This window comes from Desmodus rotundus, unplaced genomic scaffold, assembly GCF_022682495.2.
Source record: "Desmodus rotundus isolate HL8 unplaced genomic scaffold, HLdesRot8A.1 manual_scaffold_91, whole genome shotgun sequence".
Taxonomy (NCBI): Eukaryota; Metazoa; Chordata; class Mammalia; order Chiroptera; family Phyllostomidae; genus Desmodus; species Desmodus rotundus.
This window is the reverse complement of record NW_026527702.1, coordinates 19969-33013: the sequence shown is the minus strand read 5'-3', so window position 1 is coordinate 33013 and position 13045 is coordinate 19969. Positions and strand designations below refer to the sequence as shown.

Sequence of the window (13045 nt, the reverse complement as noted above, 5' to 3'; positions counted from 1 at the left end):
TCGTCAAACAGGTTGACACGCCTATGACCCTGTAACCAGGCTGGGGCGGGGGGAGGGGCGGGAAAGCCCTCGGGGATTCGGGAGTGCAGCCCTGTAATCGGCCAGGAAAGGTGTGGGTGGATGGACAAGTTGACAGTTCACAATCGCCAGAAAAGCAAAGACAAACCCAAACCACTATCAACTGGGGAAGGGAGAAACCAAGCCTCGTGTATTCGTGCAACGGAATATTATTCAGCCATGAAAAGGAACGAAATGCTGACCGATGCCGCAACGCGGGGGAGCCTTCCAACAGGCCACAAAAGGGCGTATAGTGTCGGCCTCATTTAGCAAAAAATCCCGGGACAACTCCCTAGTGGCGGGGGCGGCTGGGGGGGGAGGGGTAGTCGGGAGTAACTGGAGACAGGTGTGGTTGGGTTGGGTTTCTACCTGGGGTGATGGAAATGTCCTCCGGTTGCTGGTGGTGGTGGTGGATGGGAGACTCTGCGGGTGAACTGAAAAACTCTGAATTGCCTGCTTTAAACGGGTGGCTTTTGCGGCAGGGGCATGTAGCAATACCGAGGAAAAGCAGACGTCACGCTCGTTTTCTTGTCCACTGGGCTGATCCGGGCGAAAGCAATGGGTTGCCTGCAGACCCGGTGGGGTGCGGGAGGAGGGAGTGGCCTTCGCTTCCCATCCATGGAGTGTAGGCTGGTGGAGGAATTTTTTCAGGGATGTGGGAGCCTGCGTCGGTAAGGTGGGTTGAGGGATCAGCCCTGGATAGTATCTTTGCCCCAACAGATTTATCGTCAAAAGAAAAAATTGCTCTGGGAGAATTCCTGTCCACTGGGAACAGGCACAAATATACATTTTTCGACATATCAGTGAACTGCGTTCATTGAATTAATTCATGTCCGGGAGCAAGAGAAAAATTAAATCATGCTTGGCAACGCCAGACTAATGAACGGTTAAAAGGCGTGAGAGGAGGGACTTTTAGCAACAACTGAAGATTTTCCGCGTGCTGTTTGGGCTGTGCGCCTGGCGGAGGAGGTCTGACTTCCTGTTTCCAGCGGGTTCTGGGTCCTTGGGAGACTTTTGCTCCCTAACTCCGTTGTTTAGAATGAGGAAAGCTCCAGGTGACCGCTAATGATGAGTTGTTGCCAGCGAGTAATGTCTCATTTCTGAGAAGGGACACATTTAATTAGCACATGCAAAAACAAAAAGAAAAGCAAAAACGCATGTATGCAGACACACCTAAGGTATTTGTGCGCACTCCTGGATTCTGCCCCACCCCCATGGTTGACCCACCTCTTGCCCCCAAGATGCAAACCTCCAGGAAAAGAGCTAAGGGCAACGGAGATAAGCAATCTATCAGATGCAGAGTTTGAAACGCTGTTTATAAAGATTCTCCAGGAACTCAGTGAGGACCCCAGCAGCATAAAAAAGACCTAGTCAGAACCCAAGGATACACTAATTGAACTAAAGGACCATTTACAGGGAAACAACAGTAGAGTGGATGAAGCCAAGTATCAAATCAATGATTTGGAACATAAGGAAGAAAAAAAATCAACCAATCAGAACAACAAGAAGAAAAAAAGAATCCAAAAAAAAAAAAATGAGGACAGTGTAAGCAGCCCCTGGGACACCTTTAAGAGGTCCAACATTTGCCTCATAGGAGTGCCAGAAAAGGAAGAGAAAGGGCAAGAAATTAGAAATCTCTCTGAAAAAAACAGTGAAAGAAAGCTTCCCTAAGTTGGTGAAGGGAATAGACATACAAGTCCAGGAAGCACAGAGAGTGCCAATTATGATGGATGCAAAGAGGCCCACTCCAAGACACATCATAGTTACAAAACCAAAGGTTAAAGAGAAAGAGGAACTCTTAAAAGCAGCAAGAGAAAAGAAGTTAGTTACTGGAAGGTTGCCAGCTGCGAGGGGGAAGGGGCAGAATGGGGGAAGAGGTGAGGAGATTAAGAACAGATAGGCAGTTACAGAAGAGCCAGTGGGAGTGTAAAGTGCAGTAGGAAATGGAGAAGCCAAAGAACTTCGATGCACGACCCAGGGACGTGAACAATGGTGGGGGGATTGCCTGAGGGAGTGGGAGGCACGGGGTAGAGGGAGGCAAGGAGGACAAGTCAGGACAACTTTAATGACATTATCAATAAAATATACTTTTAAAAAAGATCTCATAAACCTCCATTGGTATTCAAATGTTCCTTATGACGAACCATGTTCCTTGATGGGACATTCAGCATTTGAAATCAACCCTTTACGTCTTTGTCAAGTCCTCCCTAAACCTCCCCTCGCTTAACCCACCTCGTACTTGTCCAGACGACGTTCTAAAAGTCTCGTAAGAAATCCTACGCCGCCCTATATTTTACTGGCAAGGTGTCCCGAATTCAGTTACACTGGGAAATTCATGTGGACTCGGCCTTTTCCATAGTTGTTCTCTTTCTGTTTCCCTTCTTCCCTTTCTCCCTCCTGGTCACGTCCAACTCCACACTTCTGTGCTCTCCCTCTCCTCCTCTCCCTCCTTCTGCTCCTCCTCCTGCCATTTCTCCTTCCCGTCTCCTTTCCTTCGCCCTTTCCCTTCCCTACCCTCTCTTTGGCATTTTCTTCTTCCAGGACACAAGAAGCACTCTACAGAACATCTGCCGATGCCTGGGCAAGACATTAGAACCAGAAGAAGTTAACTTAGTCCTCAAGAATAGCCCCTTCCTGGTCATGAAGGAAAAACAAGATATCCAGTTACTTTCTCCCGCCCAATTGGCTTTTAGATGGGAAGAAGGGATCACTTACTCGAAAGGGCCAATGAAAACGGCCCTCCTTCAGAAGGCAGCGGAGTACGCACAGGGCATTCTTGTGCTCAGAGTAGGGCACTAACAGTCGGGACCAGGGAGTGTTTGAACTTGTCAACTTTAACTGCTCATCCCCCCAGAGAATTCACGTGATTGTTTTAAAGATTGTATTATTCATTTATTTTTAGACAGAGAGGAAGGGGAGGGAGAGAAACATCAATGTGTGGTTGCCTCTCTCGTGAGCTCCCTGGAGACCCGGCCTGCAACCCATTTGCCCTGACTGGGGATCGAACCAGAAATTCTTTCCTTCTCAGGCCGGTGCTCAATCCACTGAGCTACGCCAGCCAGGGCTCTTCATATACTCTTATCAGGGGGTCTCTTTTCCAAGGACTGGTGTGACCTGCAGACATTTGGAGGGGGTTGATTAGACCTGGAGTGGTCACCTGACTTTCCAGGCCATTCAGATTCTGTCTCCTGTGATTCTGGCGTGGGGGTGTCCGCTGTACACAGTGTCCAGGTGAACTTGCCACACCTGCCGACTTGCCAGCTGGGATTGACCAGGGAGGCGAGGACAGGAGTGGGGATGGTCGTGTTGGTGCTGCCGCGTTGCTGAGTTAGCACAAAGTCCCAGCCTGCACAGGGACGTGTGTAAACAATGACTCAGCTGGACAAAGGAGAGAGGAGAGACCTTGCACGCAGCTGAGAGCCGGTGTTGCTGTCAGACACTGTGGTGAGCGATTACTCACATCCATGCCTCTGGGCTAAAGGTGAATGAAGAGTGTCCCCTGCACCGGATAGGAGGAGCCTGAAATTCCCAGAGCCCTGAAATTCAAGACTGTCCAGGATGACCCATGGAAGGAAGAATGTAAATGATTCAAGAGACCACAAATGGTGGGGGCTGCCCCTCAGGGCAGATGGGATGCGGGCCACCACCCCAGTGGGCCAGAAGGTCAGAGCAGCGGGACAAAAAGGCGAATTCCCGATCCTTAAAATCTAGAGGGAGCCCCAGCTGGTGTGGCTCGGTGGATTGAGTGCGGCCTGCAAACTGAAAGGTGGTCGGTTCGATTCCCAGTCAGAGCACACGCCTGGGTTGCAGGCCAGGTCAGGCCCCAGCTGGGGGCGTGTGAGAGGCAACTGCGGTATATCCAGTCCATCGACGTTTCTTTCCCTCTCCTCCCCCCTCCCTTCCCCTCCCTCCAAAAATACACAAACAACACCTTTAAGAGAAATCTAGAGGGTTACGGGACTTACCATGATCACTCCATAAGATATATAAATGTCTCACACCTGAAACAAATATAATATTACATGCTAACTACACTTTAATTTAAAAAAATTTTAATTTAATGGACGATGACCTGCTAGATTGGATTGGCTTGGGACCCACGATGCCTTTCTTCTTTCTGATTTCTCCCTTTTGCAGTGGGACTGTCTACCCTGTGCCTTTCATACCATCGCATTTTGGAAGCAGACAACTTGTTGGATTTCTCAGGTTCGCCTGCCGAGAATCGTTCTCTCGGCTGATGTTTCCTCCGGGGCAGCCATACTGAATTTTCCGAGATTCTGGTACCTCAAGAGCCGCTTGTGGCTTACGACAAGTCGGGCGTGTTATGGAGGACACGTGAGCATAGGAAATCGATTCTAATAAGAATTGTTCCAGTAACGATGTTGATGAGCCCGAGAGTGACAGCACATGTGTATAGGACAGCAATTATTTACTAGACATTCTGCTCAATTATTTCTATGCACATAAGTGTATAATTTATATTCCTAATTTATATATAAGTATATATTATTCTGTTGTATGTTAATTTAACTAACGTGTTAAATTAGTTACCATATTAATATAATGCCCAAGTATTCATTTATAGGACCTGCAAAGTAATAATATGATCATAAATTAAGAGTACGGCTTCTGGTGTCAAAATCTTTTGCTTCAAATCCACATCTCTATCGCTTTCTACCTGTGCAGCCTCTCACGGCCTCCGTCTCCTCACCTGTGCAACGGGGTAATAATAGAACATCCCCGATTCTGCCGTCACCCTGCCAACAAACACTTGAGTACTCGCCGTGCGTCCGTGCCTCGGAACAGTAAGCCTTTGGCGATTCAGAAAGCAAAGTGTATGACTTCCTAAAACACACAGTGGAGATACGCGCCACCCACTGAGAAAACCGCAATGGAGCGAAGACTTGAAAGAAGCCAACGGGCACCACAGGACTATTCCCGGACGAGCCGCACCCCAGGAAGAAGGATGGGAACTGCAAACCGTCTGAGAAGGGAGCGGTGCCTAGCAGGTTGGGGGCCAAATCAGAAGACTCAGCGTGAGGGAGTGGCGTGAGCAAGTGGACTGTCATAAGAGGCGGAGTCAGAGAAATGAGAGGGACCGAGTCACCTTAAGCCACCTGGAAGCCGTGGCACTTTCTCCGACTGACCCCAGAAGTCCTCGGAGAACCTGAGCAGGAAGTGACTTGTTGCTCTGGAGGAATCAGATGGCCACCATGCTGAGAACGACTTAGAAAGGAGAAAGATCCTAAACGGAGAGACTCATTACAAGTCTAACACCCTCCTAGTCCAGGTGAGAAATGGTGCTGGCGTGGGCCATGGTGGTGGTGGAAAGAGAGGTGGTGAGAAATGGCCAGATTCTAGATGCGTCTGAATGAGAGCTGCATTACTGTCGGTGAGTGGTGCGTGTGCAGGGTAGGCTGGGAGAGAGGAGAATGGAGGAGATCGTTTCCAGATGGAGGGAAGTGGGAATGCACCGCACAGGTGTGGCTGCAGGCAGGAAGAGGCCCACCAGTGGCCCACTGGTCATTCTGCGACATTAACTACCGAGCAGATGCGTTGGGGACTTGAGACCTGCCCCTATTCTGATCTGAGTCTTGTTTTACATTTTTCAGGCACTGCTGGGGACTGGAAAAGTCACTTCACGGTGACCCAAGCTGAAGTCTTTGAGAAAAGATTCCAGGAGAAGACGGCAGGTCTTCCTCGAGAGCTGTTCCCATGGGAATAATGTTGAAGGACTTCTACGTCTCATAAAAATAAATATTTGTTCTCCTGCTGTGAAAGGCTGGCCAAATCTGCGGGAAACCAATTATTTCATCCCGGAGGCTTCAATGATGAAATCTCTGGACTTTGACAACTTGATTGTTAAAAATTAACAGGCCACCTCTAGTTCACTGTGTGACATCCAAGCTCTTAAAAAACATGTAATACATTTAGAAGGATACAAAATAATATACATATTACCAAAGCTATTCCCAAAATTATTTTATAAAAATGAGAAATAAAATTACAAAAGCAGCTAAGGCTCCTTTTCTCTCCATCGCCTGTATCTCCCCAGTTGTTCATTCCTGTGACCTTGCGGTCTGTAAGTTCCAGCCTCACATGATTGGACCGGAACCGATATATAGTATCAGTGGAAGCCTTGGAAACTTACATAAATGGCGTACCGTATGGTGCTGTCACCAACCGGCATTTTTACCCCGTATTTTATACGTGCTTTGCACCATGTTGACTACGTAACTAGTTCAGTATTTACTATGGAGACGCGTTTCAGTGACCCATGCTCCCGTGGGTGAATCTGGGCTCCTTCCCCACCAGCTTTTCCCTGTTTAAAACACGGCTTTGGCCAAAACGTGGGCTGTCCCGGAAAATGTTCGAGAGACGGGTGGATAAAGGCCATGCAATGTACACACAAATGGAGGATTAAGGAGCCTCAAAGGAGGAAATTGTGCCATTTGCGGCAACATGGATGAAACTGGTGGACGGTAGGCTAAGTGCCAGGAGCCAGAGAGAAGGACACGTAGTGCACAGCTTCCCCTGGGTGAGGAATCTAAAATAGGCCAGCTGCTGGACAGAGGGGACAGTGGGGGCTGCCCAGGGCTGCGGGTACCAAGTTCCGGTTACACCAGGTGCGTAAGGTCCAGAGACCGGCTATAGAGTTGTACCCACAGGTAACGATACCGTATTGTCCATCTACGATTCGTTAAGGTGGCGGATCTCACGTTAAGTGCTTGTGCTCACAAACAGTATGTTACGGAGCGACTGGAGCAAAATTTACTTCATTCGTTAGATGGTTGATGGGCGATTGGGAAGTTTCCAATTTGGACTATAATCCCTCACGCGCCTCGGAATGTGTGTCTCCGTGTGTCCCTCGGCGGACACCCCCATTGGGCAGACGCCCAGGGCTGGGACTGTGGATTCCAAAGGCGTGCGTGCAACAGGTGGTTCCAATTCAAATTCCCGGGTGACAGGGTTCCCAATCCTTGCCAAATTAGCATCCTCTGGCTCTTTTCGTTTTAGCTTCACATTAGACTCACAGAAACAAATAGAATCTTATCTGCGTGTCTTTTCTCCCACTTGAATGTGGAGCGTCTCTCCCATCCCACCCAAGGTCCCCGGCTCCGGAGCAGTGGTGTGGCGATGCCCCCTAGTGGTCCAGAAGCATTACCACAGGTATGGGGACACCCGGTATCTCCCGGCCCTGTGGGTTCCCCTGAATGAACCACATCTTCATCTGACCCAGCTGTATCTCTCGCAATGTGTTCACGGCAACAACAATTTTGAAATTCCACTACTTCAGGGTTATTTTCTATTAGGCATTTTATTTAGCAGAATTTCCAGTACAGAGTCAAACAACGGTTTAAATTTCTTTTTACAAGCAAAATTATGGGCACATAGTGTACTCATTTACTACAAAAACAACGATGGCCATTTTTAAACATTTTATTTATTTATTTTTAGAGAGAGGGGACGTGAGGGAGAAAGAGAGGGAAAGAAACCAATGCGTGGTTGCTTCTCCAAAATCCCCTACTGGGGACCAGGCCCACAACCCAGGCATGTGCCCTGATTAGGAATCGAAGGAGCAACACTTTGGTTTGCAGGCCGAGAGTCAACCCACTTAGCCACACCAGCTGGGACCCATTTTTTAAAATCTTTCTTTTTTGGCATTTAATTTGTGTGTGTGCCTCTCTCTCCCTTTTTTTAAATTTTTTTGTGGGGTGTGTGTGTGTGTGTGTGTGTGTGTGTGTGTGTGTGTGAATTCTGCACAAGGATAACCAGATACAGCAATTTTGAATTTTCTATTCACAAACTCCACTCTTGGTGTGGTCTTCATGCTGACAGCTCTGTGTCTACTGAGTCCATCTGCTCCTCAGCAGAGCAGTGACTGAGGTTTGCATGTAGGAATGAATCCCTTCATTCTCACTCCCAGAGACCCTGCTGCATAAAAATGTTAAAACGGCAGGAGACAAAGTTGAGGCCCACGGCATCTGAGACGAAGCAAATGGCTAAACGTGAAGGTCCCCCTGTGGGGTGCGCGTCCTCTAGGGAAGGGCCTGGCAGACTGGAGTTGGAGGTGCCAGGTAATACGTCTGCGTGGAAGGGGCAACAGAGAGCAGATTCCAGGTGAGGTGTCCAATGCCCACCTTCCCCCTCGCCAGGATGAGAGCCAGCACCCCTGGATTTCAAACAGTGATTCTGTCTACTTCAAATAGCTCTCTATCCTCGGCGCCACTCAAAGACTCCACTTGTCACTGCTGGAAATCGGCTTGCCTCTTCAATTTTCTCCAGTTGCCATCTTTGCATCCGAGAAACACAAGCTAGAAGCTGATCATCTGCCTGCCTGGCCCTGCAGTCCCTCGGATCTGGCTGCCTTCTTACAGTCTGGTCCAGATTCATTCCACCTGGAGAGTGGGACACCCCCTATCTCCGGGTCCCAGTCCATACCACGCTGTTCCCTAGCTATTTCTGCTGACTCGGACCTGCTGAATTCAGAGACCCTTCTGGCCCCTTCTGCCCCCTCATTCCTGGGCTCTCCGGATTTCCCTTTGGCTTCCTCCTCCCCTCTCTGATCGTCTGACCAGGCAAGGACCCTTCTACCCGCACCACTGCCCTCTCCACCCCACTCACCCAGAACGGCCTTAAGCTTGAACTTCACCCGTGCGTTCAAGGTACAATGAACTCTCTTCCTATACGCCCTGAGTCTAAAAGCTTCACTTTCTCCACAGCAAAACGCACAGATTCACATCTTTACCACGGATGCCATGGAGACCACCAATAGGTCTGCAAGGACTGCGGTGGGTACCATCACAGACGGACCTGTGTGGTGCGCAGGGTCCCCGGTAGGCGTCAGCAACTTCAACAGGGAGCCCATAGCCATGTGACTGAGGGCGCAATTTTTTTAAATTAATTAATTAATTTTGCTACAGCTAGGCAAAGAGAAATTCTTGCTCTGGCACTACCCTGGAAGACACAGCTATGGGGAACTTAAGACCTGAACTGAGGGAGAAGCCCAGGCATTGCTATTGGGGATGGTCGGGGCACAGCCTGGGCTTGTGAGGAGACCTAGGGTGGAGCTTCCTAGGAGTTGGTATTATCCCGCGTGCAGAAAAAGGGTGTGTGGTGGGGAGGAGGGTTGGGGAAGGAGGTGGAAAGGAACTGAGAAGATGAGCAAGGGACGTACCCTGTGTCACTTAATCCACTCACTTTCTACTCGGTCAGTCCGGACTTGTGCAAACTCTGTCTGCATTCTTTAGAAAATGAATCCGGTTTCCATTCACGCCAGGTCCTTGCGTATCTGCAGCGCGACGTGGGCTCTGCCCTCCCTCCCCCCACCCCCACCCCCACCCCCGCCTCTGCCTAGGGTGCGAATCCGAAACTCATCTCCTACCTCCTGCCCTCAAGAACTTCCCCAAGGTCTCCCCCACCTGAGCTCCCTCTGCAGGGATAGGTGGGAAATTCTTGGATTTCTTCCTGCAGTTCCTACGATGTTAGGGTCTAAATGGAGTTTTGGTTCCAGTGGTGTGGGGGTGTGCGGGTGCGTCCTTGCGCGTGCGTCCGTTCGCGCGCTCGCGCGCAACCCTACCTGGGTCTCTCCGGGAAGCGGGAGGGGCTTTCATTGTATCCCGCCAGTCCGCCTGTCCCTCCCGCACCCCCAGCACTCCCCGCCGGCAGTGCGCCCGAGACCGGCCGCCAAATCTGATCTAATTGTCTCTGTGCTCCGACGAGGCTGGCCTGGCCTGAGAGGGTTGGAGCGTTTGCTGTGTGGGACCAGGATCCGGTCAGGGAACCGGCTGGGGGAGACGCAGGGGCCAGCACGGCCACAAGGAGGCGGCAGAGGAAGCGGGAGGTGGAGACAAAGGAGCAGAGAGAAGGGGTCAGGGGCGCTCCCACCCTGCCTGACTGGGGGTCCCCGAGGAGGAGGCAAACTCGCAGTCCCTGCAGGAAACAGTGTTTACAAGGTAACCATGCACTTTATTAATTTTCAAATCATAAATCCCCCCGCAATGTCCAGGTAAGCCATTAGCACTTGAACAATTGGAGTCAGGTCCCTGCCTCAAAATAATAGTATCAACTGATAACAAAGTCGGTCAACTGAGTCCTATAAATAGGGCGTATTTGAAAATACCTTCCAAAAAGTCAGGCAATAATCCAGCGCTAGAACTGAACCCACATAAATCTGTGCCTAAGCCCATGACGATTAAAATCAAAACACTTTGTAGGGAACCTTTGTAAAATTCTAATGAAGAAAGAAACGATAGACTTAGATTGGATTTTAATTTTTTTTAATTATTTCATTTACTTGGTTTTACACACAGGGTGAGGGAGGGAGAAGGAGCCAGAGGGATACATCCTTGTACAAGAGAAACACGGGTGGGCTGCCTCCTGTACGCCCCCACGTGGCCCTCGACCCAGGCATGGGCCCTGACTGCGAATCAAACGGGCCACCCATCAGTTCCCAGGCAGGCTCTCAATCCACTGAGCCACACCAGCAAGAGCTGAGTGTGATACTTAGACTGTAAATCTCAGCAGCGGACCTCTAACTCCCAAAGTTAGAGAAATACAAGTGGATTCACGCTGCACCAGAGTAACCCACCACCAAGCCCCGCCAGCCCTGCTTCCCGCACCCGCCTGGGCCCACGGTGCTGGAACAGACACCCTGGTCGCCTCTGGTCCCACGGGGTCTGGAGGACTTCGCTGGGACAGATGCCCCGTTAGACCCAGGGACATCCTGGGGTCAGAGTCCTTCCCATCCACAGAGTCCATTCCTTGGTTCCCAGATGGAGGAGGCGAGGAGGAGGGTCCCTCTAACGGGTCTCACAGGGACAGCAGATCCAGGAGATCAATGTCTGGCCAGAGATCCCCGTCGTTTGAGTCCTCAAGACTGACTGGGACCTCGGCTGGAGCTGGAACCGGAGCTGGAGATGCAGCTGGAGCGGCTGCGCCGGGGACCGGATTCTGGGCGTCCTGGGCAGGAGCCCCCCAGGCCTGCAGGGGGCTGGAGGCACTGGATTCCGCTGCTGCAATGCCTCCCAAGGGGTTGTGGAAACCTGAGCCCCCAGGAAGCATAGAGCTGCCGGAGGACTCGGGATCCTCGGGAAACAATAGGTCCCAAAGGGACTCCAAGTCCTCAGTGAACCCAGGACCCGAGGGCAATACCGGGTCCTCGGCGAACCCAGGACCCAAGGACAATACCGGGTCCTCGACGAAACCAGGACCCGAGGGCTGTACTGGGTCCTCAGTGAACCAAGGAGGCGAGGGCAGTACCAGCTCGTCTAGCAACCCAGGTCCCACTGCAGCAGGTGCGGCCCTGTGGACTCCTGGGCCCAGGGACGAGGCACGGGCTTTCGAGCCAGGCTGCCTGGTTCTGGTTCCTCCCTGCAGCCTAGTCTGTTTGGCCCGGCGGTTCTTGAACCACACCTGGGGTGAGAGGGGACGGGAGCAAGTGTAAGAGGACAGGAGCTTGCAGCACCCACTTTTGCCCAGGGGTGAGGCGGCCCAGGTGAGGAGGGCCACGTGGCCTCACACATCTCCCTCCCCCCACAACCCAGCTTTTGGCTCCTGGGTTCAGTGGCCACAGGCGGGGACACCCAGGGGCCAGGACGCGGTCTGCCCCAGAGCACCCCGGGTTCAGAGAGGCCCTGAGGCCCAGGCATGGGGAGACTCCGGGGCATCGCTTTGGGGATAATTGCGTTGGCCGGTTTGCACCACACAGGGTGAGGTGGGCTCGGGGCTGGGCCCTGGGTCCACACGGGTGATCCCTTGCTATCGGGGTGACCCCGGGCAGCACTGGGCTCTCTGGCCCCTCATCCGCCCCACCTGCGGCCCAGAGGGAGGGCAGGCGGCCTGTGGTCTCCAAGCCGTGGGATTGGGTTGGGAGGTACCTGCACTTGCTGTTCCTGGAGGTTCAGCCTGGCCGCCAGGGTCTCGCGCTCTTCGTAGGACGGGTAATGGTTGTTCTGGAAGAACCTCTCCAGCTCATCCCGCTGTACCACGCTGTACACCGAGCGCTGCTGTCGCCGCCGCTTTGGGGGCTTTAGGGGCAGCGAGAAGCCTGGAAGAAGAGGAAAACGGGGTCAAAGGAGCCTCACAGACAGTCCCCAGGTAACCCCACCTGGGCCAGGCCCTTGACAGCAGGTGAGGATGGGAGTGGGGGCCGAGGCCAAGGTCGGGGCCGCGCTGTGGGTGCAGCCAGGCATCCAGACCAGCCGCCCAGACCCTCCACCTTCCTGACCCGGCCCCTCACCCGTCTACGCCTCAGTCTCCACATCTTCAAAATGGGCACAAGAACAGCGCCCACAGCCCGCACAAGCATGCGGGGACCCAGGCTCACGCAGCCTGGCGCCAGGTGGTTCCCGCCTCACCTGCTTCACCACCCTCCACTCGCTGCAGGGAGCCACCCGCACTTGCAGGAGGCTGCGGGTGCCAGGCCCTATTCTCATCACGCTGCTCCCAAATATCCTTCCAGCCCCAAACTCACTAGGCCCTCCCAGACAAGGGGTCCTCTTCTGCACGCCCAAGAGCCCGCTGGCACAGCCTCGGCCCTCCGCCTCTTCTCCCTTCCTGCCTCGGTGGGTCCAGACTCACCCTCCCAAGACCTGGGTTCTTGCATCCTGGATGCTGCTGAGTCTGCCGTGTTTGATGCTCTGTCTTCCAGGTCTGGGCTTTAAATACCCCGGAGTGGGACCTCAGGGTCCTCGGAAACCACCTTCACCCTTGGCCACGCCCCCTCAGGAGACGCATTCCTGGACTAATCCTTTTATTGAGGACCTACTGTGTGTGGGGCCTATCTTGGGGAATGGAACCTGAGAGGCCAGATAGCCTGGGGCTGTAGCTCGGGAAGGGGGTGGAGTAAGGTAGGGTGGGGTCACGTGGGGTGAGGAGTCGCGGGGACTTAACCATTCCTTGGTGGGGGGTAGGCATTGCTGGAAACGTCCCTCCCCGGGTCCAGCCAGTGCCGCGGGCCCACCCTCTCCCTGGCCAGTCCTGGGCG

The 13045-nt window shown here is 52.5% G+C and overlaps 1 protein-coding gene across 1 annotated transcript; it reads right to left on the bottom strand.

Annotated features, from left to right (window-relative positions):
- Positions 1-10869: 10869 nt before the first annotated feature.
- LOC139440646 (tetrapeptide repeat homeobox protein 2-like) lies at positions 10870-12494 on the bottom strand. Its single transcript, XM_071220503.1, has 3 exons — positions 12386-12494; positions 11937-12106; positions 10870-11472 (listed from the first exon to the last, which is right to left on the bottom strand). Exons 1-3 carry the CDS (start codon positions 12492-12494, stop codon positions 10870-10872), a joined length of 882 nt encoding a protein of 293 aa, XP_071076604.1.
- Positions 12495-13045: the final 551 nt, after the last annotated feature.